Raw genomic sequence first — 13,721 nt, forward strand, 5'->3', positions numbered from 1 at the left:
GGCATGTACCTGATCTGTGGACCTTATTTAGCATGTAAGTGTCGGTACGGTGGAGCAATTGCCGGCAGAATCCGCAAGGCCATAAGCACAGAAGTAGCAACAGCCTCTACCCAACTCAACTCTGAGCGTACGGCGCTCCCTGATTACGAAAAGAACCGAGGATAGATACACCGAGTATTCTTCATATAACGTCACATATATAGACCACTGGTTTTTATTTGGGTACTGTTCATAAGCTTATAATTTTTTTCGCTAGATTTCGTAAGTATCCCCCGCAACGTTAATTGAAATATTTAAACACACAATAAACTGATATGCCTCTCAATGCGCAAAATGATGGCAGAGAGAGAGAGAGAGAAAACTTTATTTACAAAGGAATTCGGGGCACGCCCCAGGGTCCCCGCACGACCCCACTGCACTCAAGTGTTTATGTTCCTGAGGTCCATAACACTGGCAGCACGGCCGGTGGCGATGGTCTGCACGGCCGGGTCCCCCGAATGCAGCAGGGTCTCCCAGTCCTCCCAGGTCTTGAGGTTCTCTAGGTCCCGCGGGGGAGGGTCCGCCGGGCAGAGGGAAAGGATGTGGAGGGAAGAAGCGAAGGGTTCTGGGCATAGGGCGCAAGCAGGAGTGGGGAAGGAGGGATGATAGTGGGTTAGGGTAAGGGGCGAGGGGAGAGTATGTGTTTGTAATCTGCGCCAGAGTGTTGCGTGTCTGTTATCTAGGGAGGGGTGGGGCGGGGGGTAGAGCTGGCGAGAGGCTCTGTATGCCTGGGTCAGCTCACTGAATGAGTGCATGCGATCCTTCGTGAATCCCCGATCCGAGGCCACCTGAGCCCGGTTTAAAGAACCTCGGGCTAAAAGGTTGGCGGCCTCGTTTCCGGGATTCCCGGAGTGCGCAGGCACCCATATCAGCTCCACTTGGCGGGGCGGGGGTGCATCGGGCGAGTCCAGTATGCCAAAAGCAGGGACATGAACTCGGCCTCGAGCAAAATTTAGAATCGCAGTTTTAGAGTCAGTTAAAATATACCGGGCTTCCGTGCGGGTTATAGCAAGTGCAATGGCGGCTTCCTCTGCAGCTTCTGGGGACGTATCTGGAGGGAGAGGTAGTGTGAGGAGGGTGGATGAAGAGGAGTCCACCGCAGCTGCTGTCGCTTCATCACCCGTGCAGGCAGCGTCCACCCATACGGCGTCCGGCTGGGGGCCGTACGCTCGATGGAGTGCCTTCGCACGGGCTCTGCGGCGCTGCTCATGGTGGGACGGGTGCATATTCCTCGGGAGCGGCCTGATGAGAAGCTCTCGGTGAAGGGATCGTGGGATGGCGAGAAGGGTTGGGTCGTTGGCCGGTATTTTGATTCCCAGGGAGTCCAGGATATACCGACCTGTGGAAGTTTTTGTGAGCCTGATGTATTGGGCCTGTCGGTGGGCCTCCACCAGTTCCCCGATCGTGTTGTGGAGGCCCAGGCCTAGTAATCTGTCTGTGGGTGTGTTGAGGGGAAGATGAAGTGCTACCTTGAATGCCTTGCGAATCAAAGCATCCAAAGCGTTTATGTCATGTTTGGATAGTTGTAAGTATGGGGTAGTGTACAGTACACGGCTGAGGACAAAGGCATGAATGAGGCGACATAGGTCGCGCTCCTTCATGCCTCTATGATGTCCCGAAACCCTGCGGATGAGGTGCGATATCGCGCCTGCAACCTGCTTGAGTTTCTTGAGGGTAGTGGTGTTTTTGCCATCGTTCTGGATGTGCAAGCCCAATACACGGAGGGTGCCAACCTCAGGTACCGGGTAACCATTCAATTCAATGGCAATGGGGGAGCGGGGACAGCGGTGGTTCTTAGGCCGGATGAGGAGCAGTTCGGACTTCTCTGGGGAGCAAGACAGTCCGATGGTCCGTGCGTAATTTTGGGTGAGGGTGGCTGCTTCCTGTAAGGTGTTCTCTATGTCGCCGTCACTGCCGTGGGTGGTCCACAGGGTGATATCGTCGGCATAAAGAGTGTGCTTGAGGTGGGGAATAGTTGCCAATTTCCGGGCGAGGGGTATGAGGGTTATGTTAAAGAGAAAGGGGGAAAGGACGGACCCTTGAGGGGTGCCGATACTCTGAAGTGTGTAGGAGGTGGAAGACAGAGGCCCGAAGTGTATCTCAGCCGTGCGGTCAGTCAGGAATGCTTGAATGTAGGCATACGTGCGCACACCCACATTCAATGGGGATAGAGCAGTCATGATCGCCTGATGTTCAATGCGATCAAAAGCTTTGGAGAGATCCAAAGCTAAGACTGCCTTGGTGTGACCTGCAAGAAGCGGGTCAAAAAGGTCGTGTGTGAGTTGCAGCATGGCATCCTGTGCGGATAGATGAGGGCGGAATCCCACCATGCTATGCGGGTAGAGATTGTTGTCCGCCATGTGACTTGTGAGTCTCGCTAACACAACATGCTCGAGGAGCTTCCCGAGGCATGAGGTTAGCGAAATCGGGCGAAGGTTTTGAATGGTGAGTGGTTTGTTGGGTTTTGGTATAAATATTACCTTCGCGTGGCGCCAGGACTGCGGGACGTTACCCTCCCTCCAGCACTGGTTGAAGTATTTCGTAATGTGGGTGATCGATTGGTCATCCAGATTACGGAGCATGGAGTTTGTGATTTGGTCTGCACCAGGTGCGGAGTTGGCGCGGAAAGTCAGGAGGGCCGCTCTGACTTCCGTCTCCGTGATGTAGGTGTCGAGTGTTGGATTTGCTTGTCCTGTGTAGTGCGGTAGAGGTATGGGGCCGCCTGGAGATGTGTACATGGTTTGAAGTGTGTCTAGAAGGGTGTCGGGATCGTCAATGTGTTCATGTGTGAGGCGTGTCACGTGGTGCTGTGCTGCTGATTTGGTGCGTGTGGGGTCAATGAGGTGTCGGAGGAGTTGCCATGCTCGTTTGCTGGACAGGTTTCCGGCGATGCCGTCACATATCTGTCCCCAGTTGGATCGACAGAGCTCCTCAGAGTGCTGTTGGATTTGTGTCTGCAGCGCGGCCAGCCGCTTTTTAAGCGTTCTGTTGTGTTTGTTGCCTTTCCAGCGTTCCAGGATGCTGTGATAAGCCTCCCAGAGGTGGGCTAGGCGTGTGTCAAGGGTCGGTGTTTCGGTTGTAGTTTCAATGTGTCGTGTGTTGTGGTGAACGTCATGCTTGAGTGATTGCACCCATGCATCGATGTCTGCGATGGGAGTGTCTGGGAGGGCGGTGCGTGCAGCGCGAAAGGCATCCCAGTTAATGAGTTCGTGTGTCATATTTGCGTGACGGGGTGGTTTGTATGGGACAGTGATTTGTATAATGTAATGATCACTGCCCAGTGTATGTTGTGTTCTGTTCCAGGTAACGCCGCGGATACAGCGGCTCAGCGTCAGGTCCGGACTGGTGTCCATGCTGACACTGTTGCCGATCCGCGTAGGCGTCTGAAACGTGTTGTGCACAGTGAGTTGGAGGTTCTGCAGGAGCAGCCAGAGCCTGCGACCTCGATGTGTCGTGGTTGTGTATCCCCAGTCAGTATGCTGACTGTTGAAGTCCCCACCGATGAGTAGGGGATGTTTCCCTGCTAGATGGTGTAGCTTTCGCAGAAGTGATTCTAGCGGGGCCATCGGCAGGGACGGCGGGTGGTATATGTTTGCTATAAATATAGAAGGAAGTGAATGTGTGTGATGTATAATTTCCGTGATCACGCAGGGCGTCTCAGACGTAATGTGATGAGTTTTGTAGGTGAGGCTGCGGTGGATGAGTGTGGACGCCCTGGGTGTGTTAGTGGTATCCGAGTGTGTAGATGTGTAGCTGGGGAGGGTTGCTCGGTGTGCAGTCTCCTGGAGAAGAAGTATGTGGGGCGTGGGTGTGATGGTGGGAAGGAGAAGTTGAAGAGGTGCGCGCTTTGCCCGGAAGCCGCGGCAGTTCCAAGTTATAATGGGGAGATAATCAGTGTTCCCCCCCGCCATATTGGATGGTGGGGGGATTGAGGAGGGTATTAAGACGGGTGTCAATTGGTATGTGTGGCTCAGGGAAGGTGTTTTGTGCTTGTGGAGGTAGGATGGGGGGAGTGGAGGGGGTTTGAAGTTGGGTGAAGCGATGGGTAAGATTATGCTCCAAGAGCTCCATCATCTTGGTAAGCATAACGTCCATGCGCTGCTCAAGTTTTTCGGTGAGGGCGGCGGCAAGGTGATTGAATCTGGCCTCGAGGCGGGCGTCTAGCTCCTTTAGTTTATGGTCAAATTTTGCTTCGAGTGCTGCTAATTTAGCGTCTATTTCTGGGGGCACGGGAGGGGGTGTGGCGTCTGTGGTGCGCTGTTTCTTTGCAGGAGGGGTGCTCGAAGTGTCTGTGGATGATGAGCTCGAATTAATGACAGGGGGTGCGGGTTGAGGGGGCATGGAGGGGGCGGGGGTGCTTAGGAGAGAGGAAAGGCGGCTTACCTCGTCACGCAAGGCCTTGAGTTTCTGGTCTCTCGGGTCTGCCTGGGAGGACTGGGGTGGTGGGGGTTGACGGGTGGTTTTGCCGGAAACGCGGTCTGCCCAGGTGAGACGCGTGGCGTTCTTGCTGCCATTCTGCCGGCTTGTAGAAGGCGACCGGGAAGCCGTCGAGCTGCGTCTGCTGGCTGTGCCTGGTTGATCGCAGCGGGAAAGCCGCGATGTACCCGGAGGAGAGGGAGCGTTCTTCGGGGACGCTAGTTTGCGGCCCCGTCCCTTGCAGTTCCCGGTGCCGGTCATATGAGGGCCTCCGCAGAGAATGCAGCTGGGGGTGCATGAGGGCACATCTTCCTTTCGGTGGGACTGCCCACAGCGGGGGCACTTATGGGATCTTGGGTGGACACACACGTCTGCCCGGTGACCAGGGACGCGGCAGTTAGTGCAGGCGTCTATATGCCCTCGATAGGGTGTGCACCTGTGGAGGGCTCCTCCATAAAGGACGGCGCGTGGGACAGGTCCAGCCCGGAAAGTTATTAAGATGGAACGCGTGGAGCCCATTCGGCGGGCGTCCACGATGAGGGCGTCTGGGTTGCCGGTGAGCAGGTCTTGCAGGAGCTCTGACGGGGTCTCATTCCAATAAGCATTGGAGATGACTCCACGTACTGCTCCGTCCGGCGGGGCTATATAAGGTGCTACGGCGAATTCCTTGCCTTGGTGTGTGATGGTGTTCACCCGAACCAGAGCGAGCGCGTCATCCTTTAGGGGCGTGCTTACGGTGCAGGTGTTGTTGACCGGGTGTACCCTGATTTGGGTACGCGCTGGCTCCTTAAGCTGGGACGCCGCTTGGAGGATGGCCTCTCGTAGTTGTCGGGGTGGAAGCAGGTCCAGCTGCAGCCCGCCTCGTGATCTAAAAACGATCTTGTAATCTGCAGCAGGAAGCGGTGGCTGCTGCCGCGAACGCTGCGCAGCTGTGCGCGTTGCTTGCAGGTGCGCTGACTTTTCAAGGCATGGAGACTTGGGGGTACCGGTAGCAGAGGCTGCGCCCTCCTGGCGTCGGGTTGTTGAAAGGACGTCCTTGGAGCGAGCAGGCACACTAAGAATGTGCGTCCAGTCCCTTGGGTCGTAGTCGTTGGGGTTAAGAACCTCTCCCTGCACCTGCACCTCCATGATGGCGTTGGTGGCGGAAGCGTCCGTCGGAGTAGGCCTAGCTCAGGCGGAGAGGTCACAGAGAAGAAAGGGCCGTGGGTGCCCGAAAAAGGGCGTAGGCGGGCCAAAAATTGATGGCGTGCAGCGCTCACATTCGCAGATCCGTGGGTGGTGAAATTTTGGCTGATGATGCTGGCGATTGGCGAATTCCGCTGTCTTTGAGCGGAGCCGATGTGGGATTTCAATGATGGCACCGCACTGCAAAATACTGCTCCAAAACAAGAAGTAAAAACCAAATTGGCCGAGATAAAGAAACTTGCTGAGAAAAGAAACATATAGAGCTTGTCTGAAAAAAACAAGTAAAACCAGTAATCTGCTTGCGATGTCTTTTTAGGCTCCAGAAATGCCAAGCAGCCTTAAGTAAATTTGTCGCCAGGCCTATGTTTTGTACGCCTTCTGTGCCGTTTGTTGTAGCGAAACATTCTCCATGACTACACATCATTCGGGCCCAAAGCGAAAGAGGTATACCCATTAATTTATCCGCTTTCTTTCCCCACCTGCAAATGGCCTTTGTTGCAGAGAGGCTTTGTACTGACGCTGAGTGTGTGCATCCTTGGCGTCTTCTCTCCATGTACTTCACGAATAACTGCCGGAGACATTTCAGGCTTTTGGTTATGCTTGTGCTGTCGTCATGTTTCATTTAGAGAAGCTAAGGTTGGAAACAGGTCCATGCAAGAAACTGAGAAGTGACTGGAGCGAGCCTTATTTTGATAGTGACCAGGGTGTCGCACGTAGCGTGAGCCAAGCTGAAAAAAAACCCCTAAAACTGCATATGAAGGAATGAAGCTTGATAACTAATGATTACAGTCTCCTGGAGCACTCAGGAACGTTTTTTCTCCACAAAATAATCAGGTAATTTGATGAACAGTCATCGTTCCACAGTTTTAAATACAGGAAAAACACCATTTTGGAAGTCGAAGGGCATGAAAAGAACTCCCAGGAGATGGAATATCTGTTAGTATGGGTTTAATGAGAAAGTGTTGTTTGGTCCCTTTTTAAACTGCCTGAAGGCAGTCTGTCAGGCATCGTAGTTTTCAAAAAAATTGCGACCGCTACAGAGCGTATTCTGCTTACAACAAGCGCTCCCTGTCATTCCCACTTCATATTTCAGGCTCTTGGTGCATTGCGCGGAAAACTTTCTCAAGCTAAAGTTGACAGGGCCAGAGTTTTATGATTTGTGATTTTTTGACTCTGTCTGACATTAGATTAAAATTCTTAGTTTTCGGCAACAATTTAAAACTTCATTCTTTTGAAAGAATAGTTAAGTTAGCTTAACAAAGATTACGCCTGCTTGCTGTTGGCAAGTGCGAACATAAATCACCAAGTTTTACTGGCACGGTAGCAAGTTGGAGCCGTATGGTCTAACCTTCGCCTAGCACTCAAACAGCTCCTAATCTAATGTTGTCACCTCCGTGTAATGGTTCCCAACATAATTACTTAATTGGGAATATTGAACTTAGAAGAAGCTTTCATTGAAGGCAGTACATGACAGGACAGGACAGTCTCAGGAAGCAGCGACGCTACGTAAACAAGTGGGACAACATGAAGGAAGGAAAAGAAAAACTGACTTTGCATGTCTGAGATGCATGATCTCTTCTTTCAAAGGCACAAGTCTGCGCTTACGGTTAAGTAGAGCCACCAAGAGGGAAATAGAAAAATTTTTATGAGAACGGATGAGAGCCTTAACCTAAAGCATGCTTACGCCATGTTTAGCATTAAAGACGTAAATAAAATAATTGAGAATATGAACAGCGCTGTCAAACAGCCATTTTCCGTGGTCGATAATTGTAAGATTCCTAATACGAAGAAATATCACCAATGAAGTGTACCACGTTAAAAAGTAGTGGTAGAACAACACTGAGATCCTTCTGAACCTATGTTCGCCTCATGAGAGCCACAGCTGCTTACGTGGTGTAAAAACCAAACAGGTTTGTACGTAATGCGTTACAAGTAACTGATAACTTGCAATCAATTACTTTTTCTTGTAATTTTGTAATTAATTAGTTACTTTTTCATATGGTAACATTCCGGGTGATTTCTATGATTGATTGCTGGTAATATGTTACTTTTGTTTACAAAATTAAGTTGTACATCTTTAAATATGGTAACATTCCGGGTGATTTGTATAATTGATTGCTGGTAATATGTTAATTTTCTTTATAAAATTAAGTTGTACACCTTTCAAAAGCTCAACCTCAATGGAATTACTGGAGTGTTTTTCTCGTGACAAAGAGGTAACGGATTGGCAGCGGAGGAGCATCGCATGCGATCACGTACACCGTATCATCGCAGTCTTATAGGGCTGTTCTCATACTTCTGGTCGCGATAAACATCCGGTGACTGCTATGTAGGGACCCCCCCTCCTGTCAGATGGCGCCGGAGCTTACCTCCCATTCAACCCAACCCAGAGGCTTCCACTCAAAGAACGGAGAAACAGTGAAGCTCAGTGCTTTCTTAGGAGACTTGAAAGCTAGCATTGAACACTGCGCAACTACTGTTGCGCATGGTGTTCATACGTTGCAATACCACCCTTTCCCCAAGCGCACACATTGAGACAGTGTTCAGTGTAGGTGCTGATCTCTTCACGAAGAAATGTGGGGAAATTAGTGAGGACAACTTGGAAAGATAGCTCCTCTTGAAAATTAACAACCTGTTATAAAATTTCAAGCAAGCCGCAGTAGTTCACTGTAGACTGAGTACATTTTTTTATGTCAATAGAAGTAGGAAATAAAATAACGCAATAGCAAACTACTACTTTTCTCCAATTGTTCGCTTACTTTTCTAGAGCCGTAATTGCCTGCAGTCATCAGTTACATTTTCCGATGTGCATTCTAGATGAAGTGATTGTATGTGCAATCGGTCTCATATTTTCAGTGGCATGTGCAAGACTGAACTCGAAACTCCAGCCAACATGCTATTTTCATAGGTTGCCTGTGTTAAGCGGGCTCGAAAACATAGTACTTCTTTAAACACCGCGCAGCGTTAGTATCGGCCGCCATTTTCAATGTGATTGCGTTAACATCGTGAGTTCCACTCCATTTTTTTTTACACTGAGCAACAAATAAAGAAGAAACAAAGGTTCTGGGTGGCAGTCAATGAGCGTCATGCTTTGAACGAGAAGACACAATAACCCGGATTCCCTTGCCGAGAAGAAATTTTATCTAGTCCATTTTTATATAACAACAATTAGAAACACAAAATTATTTACCACCTTCTCTGGGTGTTTGTTTCTTTTTAACTTGTATTCATTTAAGTCTTCAGGTCTATATCGGTCTTCATGAAACTGTGAGACCAGCCGGGAAGCGGTAAAAGAAGTCAGGGTACTGTTCCGTTCAAAAAAATTAATCTTGCAGAATTAACATCAAGTGGATGATTTAGTCTCTTTCAAGCTGTAAGCTTGTTTTCAGTGTACGTTTTGGTAAGAATTTCACAAAAAATTGCCGTTTTGGAAGAGTTGGGAGCGAAACTTCAACTTGTAGTACTGGAACGTTTTGAGATCAAAATTACGCGACTCTGAATTCCTGAGAGGTCCATGCCTAAGAACGCAGGCCCATTTTCATTCCTGTACCATTTAGCAGTGATATGAGCAAACCTCTCTCTTGCGTTGTGTTTGTCACCATATTACAAACGAAGAGCTTTCTGAATGGTGTTCCTGCATCCTGAATTGCCCTCGGTAGGTTCTCCAGTGCTGCATTGTATTAGCAGGACGCAGGCGACGCGAGGTCCCCTGTTCCGGCTGTCATCAAGAGGGCAGCACGGCAGTCGTCATCGTGTTCGTCGCGATGGATGACGTAATGATAGCGATTGCCATCGCTTCCGGCTACAACTCCCGGCCCTGGAGTACCCGTTGCCTTTCTGATACGGCAGCTGTAGGAGAGGTTGGGCGAAGTACTGAGTTCCGACGCTGGGTTTTCCTTTAATTGCACGGCAGTAGTGGCAGCAAAGAAAAGGGGTACGCTGCGCTCTATCTGTACAAAGTGAAAGGCAGAGGGAAGGAGAGCGCCGTAGCCTGCGGTGGAAAGCTTAGCTCGCGGAGCTATCGCACGCTAGATTCAAATGAATCTTCTGTTTCGACAAGGAATCAGGCCTGATAATGATGACCATAATGATGGTACAGTGGTGAAACGGGAAAATAATAGATCGATGACCAATCGATGCGGACTCTAGCGCGATTTCTATCTTCTATAGTTTTATGACCAAGTGTGAGGTAGTATACAACTTCGCTGTATTCAGCAGGCCTCAAAACACGACTGGTTGCCTGCGCAAAGTCGCTGTCCAGCCAGGGATAAACTAATATATTCAATCGTGATTCAGAATAGAAATGGAACCTGCCACACGTATCATACCGCTTGTAATAAAAAAATACATGGTTTCTAAGGTGCGTCTAGCTATGAGCCGTCTCTTCACTAAGCTAAAGGTGGTCAGTTACTGAATTGAGAGATTTAGGGAAGCTACTGTTCAAGAAATCCTGCGTGGCTTCTGGAAACCGATGACATTCCAGGTCGTAGTCACAGTCGCGTCAGCCGGCTTTTATCCCATTTATCTTGCTAATCCATCTCACTAAAGTAATGCACATGACGTCACGGGAGGGCATTTCTTCGCACGTCTCCATTAGGACAGCCACCATTGAACCAATGTCCAATAGCTGCCACTGAGGAGATCACTGCAATTGGTGTGCTTTGTACTCGCACTAAGTAAGTGCATAAAAGCTTTAAAAGAATTCCAGGACGCCTAACGAAGCTATCAGGGTGCCCGAGTGCCTGTAGGTGGGTGCAATCTGAAATGCGCGCTTCCTGCTAAATTCAGAGGCTATGACACTGTACAATGTCTTTAAAATTCATTATTACATGATTGTGTTATGATGAGAGCCCTCATGGCTTCTGCTCCGGCTTCAGCTGTTAATGTTTAATGTTTAATCGACGTTATTACTTTGTTGCCTTGATCTAACGCGGGAAATAAGGCCGCTTTTCATCGGGAGCACTTACTTATGGCAGAAAAGTGTCCTTTGACTCTACTTTCGGGACACTGAAGCTCTATCGCCACGATAACAGGATATTACGGGGCAAATAAATGATGCAAAGACTGAACTTTCTCACTGAGCTATTAATGCGTAAGCGCTGTATTACAGCCGAATGCATTTAGCGTAGCCAAACGCAACAACAGAATATAGCCATTAGACGATACCTTCAGATTCCCATTAACGCGCGTCTCGCTTTTACTCGCTTTTGATTATTTTTGCATCACTTGACCCTTGTACCTAGAATCAACGTGGTAATTTAATATGCGTCAAAATCTGGCAGCATCCTCGGCGCACAAGTCAAATTTTGTTTGTTGATGTCGGTCTCTAAGGGCACTCAGCCCCTTAGTACATGGAAGCCCAAAAGTTTGTGCGTTCTCTCCCCAAGCTTCGCTTGCCTGCCACTGCTGCACTGCTACTGCAAAGTACACAGGTCGGCCCCCCGAGATTTATGGCTGCCGGTTATGGTCGACTGTGCAGCAGCCGTACAAGCGAGAGCTCTCGTATACTATCCCACACTGCTTACGAACACACGCACTTACACGAAACGTGGGCGGAAAGCCGGAATGTTGTTTGTTTACTTACCTGTTAGACGGATACATAGACCCCATCAGCAGAATAGCAGCGACGAAAAGAAAGAAACGAATAAACAAGCAAAGCAACGTGGAAGCCAAAGTTCCGCGCAAAGAGTGCGGACGCAGCCGCTAAGCGACGCCGTGGTCGCTCGGCAGCGAAACGCAATTGGCTCTCATAGGAGGTAGCTGGGTGTCGGCCTGGCAACTCACTGTGCACATTTCGGCGGATATGACATCTATACGACGTTTATCTTGATATGCCCTGCTGCCATAAAGGACAAATAGCGCCTGCCCTAGCTTGTCCTATATGGTGGTTTGCTGTGACCTCATGGAATCAGGCACGAGGGAACGCTGTAAAAATTATTCGCTTTGGTTGCGTCAAAGGGATGCGGCAGGGGGCTGTATTTGTAGTATTGCAAGAAAGTTTTCTTGAGCTGTTGGTTTCGGAAGCTTTCATTACACTATACGGCCGCAACAACAAACGGCATGCGCTGCTTATTGGGACTTACCTTCGTTGCTCATGAAGATACTGTCAGCATCTCGACGTTATTTAGATTTTATCTTGTCGCAAGCTGCGAGGAAGCTAGGTGCCGCATTATTCACGTGAATCCGGCCATCGGTTTCAGGTAGTAAAGCTCGGCGGTCATTTATGGAACCATATAAAACCTCGGAACTCCTCAGGCTGTGGGAGCGTTTGAAGTTAATAAGTGAGGTAGCACGCCTTCGTGACCCACCAATGCATAGCCTGCTTTTTCTTGTTTTAGACTGGTGAGCGAATGCACTCCAGCCTCTCGCGAGCCATAGACGGACTCTGATCAAGTAGTCTGCAGGTGCTAAATACAAACTTAGGGCTGGCGACAGCGAATGAAGCGGCATTATCCCAATGCACTTCGTACTCACAAAGGGTTTGTGATTGACTTTCAGCCGTGGTTACGACTTTTCGGGAGCCAAGAGTACGATAAGCGTGAAACAGGCCGGTAGAATACCACTATAACGTGCAAACATCAATTAAAGCGAGAATCACGAACTGCTGACACTTAGTGCAGTTTTTCATTCTGTAGCGATCAGCATGCATCGTATAGCACGGCAACGTACGGACTATATAATATAGCCCTATATATGTACTGTAGTACTATACTGTACTATACTGCACTTATAGCATATTATAGCATAGTATAGTATAGTATAGTATAGTATAGTATAGTATAGTATATTATAGTATAGTATAGTATAGTATAGTATAGTATAGTATAGTATAGTATAGTATAGTATAGTATAGTATAGTATAGTATAGTATAGTATAGTATAGTATAGTATAGTATAGTATAGTATTTTGGCGCTACATTGGCGATAAAAAAGTCCCTATATCAGAAATGACTATCAACGGTACAACGGTTACCAATCAGCCTGCCATTGCTCACCATTTTAACAATTATTTTCACAGTGTATTTTCCCAACCAAAACCGTACGATGCACGAAGCACAACTTCAGCACATCCATCTGAAGTTAACTTCATCTCGTATGATGGTGTCGTTTCAATGTTACTAAACCTGAAAATTAAATCATCCCCAGGGCCCGACGATATTCCTAACGGTTTTCTTCGGAGGTATGCTGAATCTCTGGCCAGGTTTTTGGTTATTATATTTCGCGTGTCATTGTTAACCGGGTGTGTACCTGAAGACTGGAAGATAGCCCGAGTCGTACCTGTATTTAAAAAAGGCGACCGCCTTCAGGTGACCAATTATCGACCTATATCCTTAACGTCATCTTGCTGCAAATTAATGGAACATATTGTCGCAACTAGCATTAATGAATTCTTAGATCGCAACAACATTCTGACAGATTACCAGCATGGTTTTCGCAAAGGGTTTTCCACAGTAACTCAACTACTTTCAGTTATCCATTCATTTGCGGCATCACTTGACAATAACAGCCAGATTGACGCGATCTTTCTAGATTTCAGTAAAGCGTTTGACAAAGTTCCACACCACAGCCTAATTCTAAAACTAAAAACTATTGGACTTCCGCCTATTTTTATTTCCTGGATAAATGATTATTTAACTAACCGGAGTCAACATGTTTCAATCAGTCGGCAGCAGTCTGGCTGTCTCCCAGTCACATCAGGTGTGCCACAGGGAAGCGTACTGGGGCCACTACTCTTTCTAATATATATTAACGACATCATCGATGAAGTTTGCCCTGGCGTACATATTCGATTATATGCTGATGACTGTGTCCTATTTCGCGATGTTAGCAATGAAAACAATCAGAGTGAGCTACAAAATACGCTTACTAATATTGTACAGTGGTGCAAGCGCTGGGACATGACACTGAACGCAGATAAAAGCGTTTCTCTTCGCATAACTAACAAGATAAACGCTCTAGAATATGTATATAAATTAGAATCATCACCATTGCAACAAGTAGCGTCCGTAAAGTACTTGGGTGTAACACTTACTAATAACCTTTCTTGGAACTCTCACATAGATAACATCTGTTCGCTCGCA

General features: G+C 48.3%; 1 protein-coding gene across 1 annotated transcript; it reads right to left on the bottom strand.

The window, feature by feature from the left end:
• Nucleotides 1-4,154: 4,154 nt before the first annotated feature.
• On the bottom strand, nt 4,155-5,777 carry LOC149336091 (uncharacterized). The gene is made up of 2 exons (XM_089552577.1): nt 4,423-5,777; nt 4,155-4,328 (listed from the first exon to the last, which is right to left on the bottom strand). Exons 1-2 carry the CDS (start codon nt 5,581-5,583, stop codon nt 4,254-4,256), a joined length of 1,236 nt encoding a protein of 411 aa, XP_089408703.1. The 5' UTR covers nt 5,584-5,777; the 3' UTR covers nt 4,155-4,253.
• Nucleotides 5,778-13,721: the final 7,944 nt, after the last annotated feature.

The sequence above is a fragment of the Amblyomma mixtum genome, chromosome 7, assembly GCF_055824585.1.
Source record: "Amblyomma mixtum isolate Tamu chromosome 7, ASM5582458v1, whole genome shotgun sequence".
Classification (NCBI taxonomy): domain Eukaryota; kingdom Metazoa; phylum Arthropoda; class Arachnida; order Ixodida; family Ixodidae; genus Amblyomma; species Amblyomma mixtum.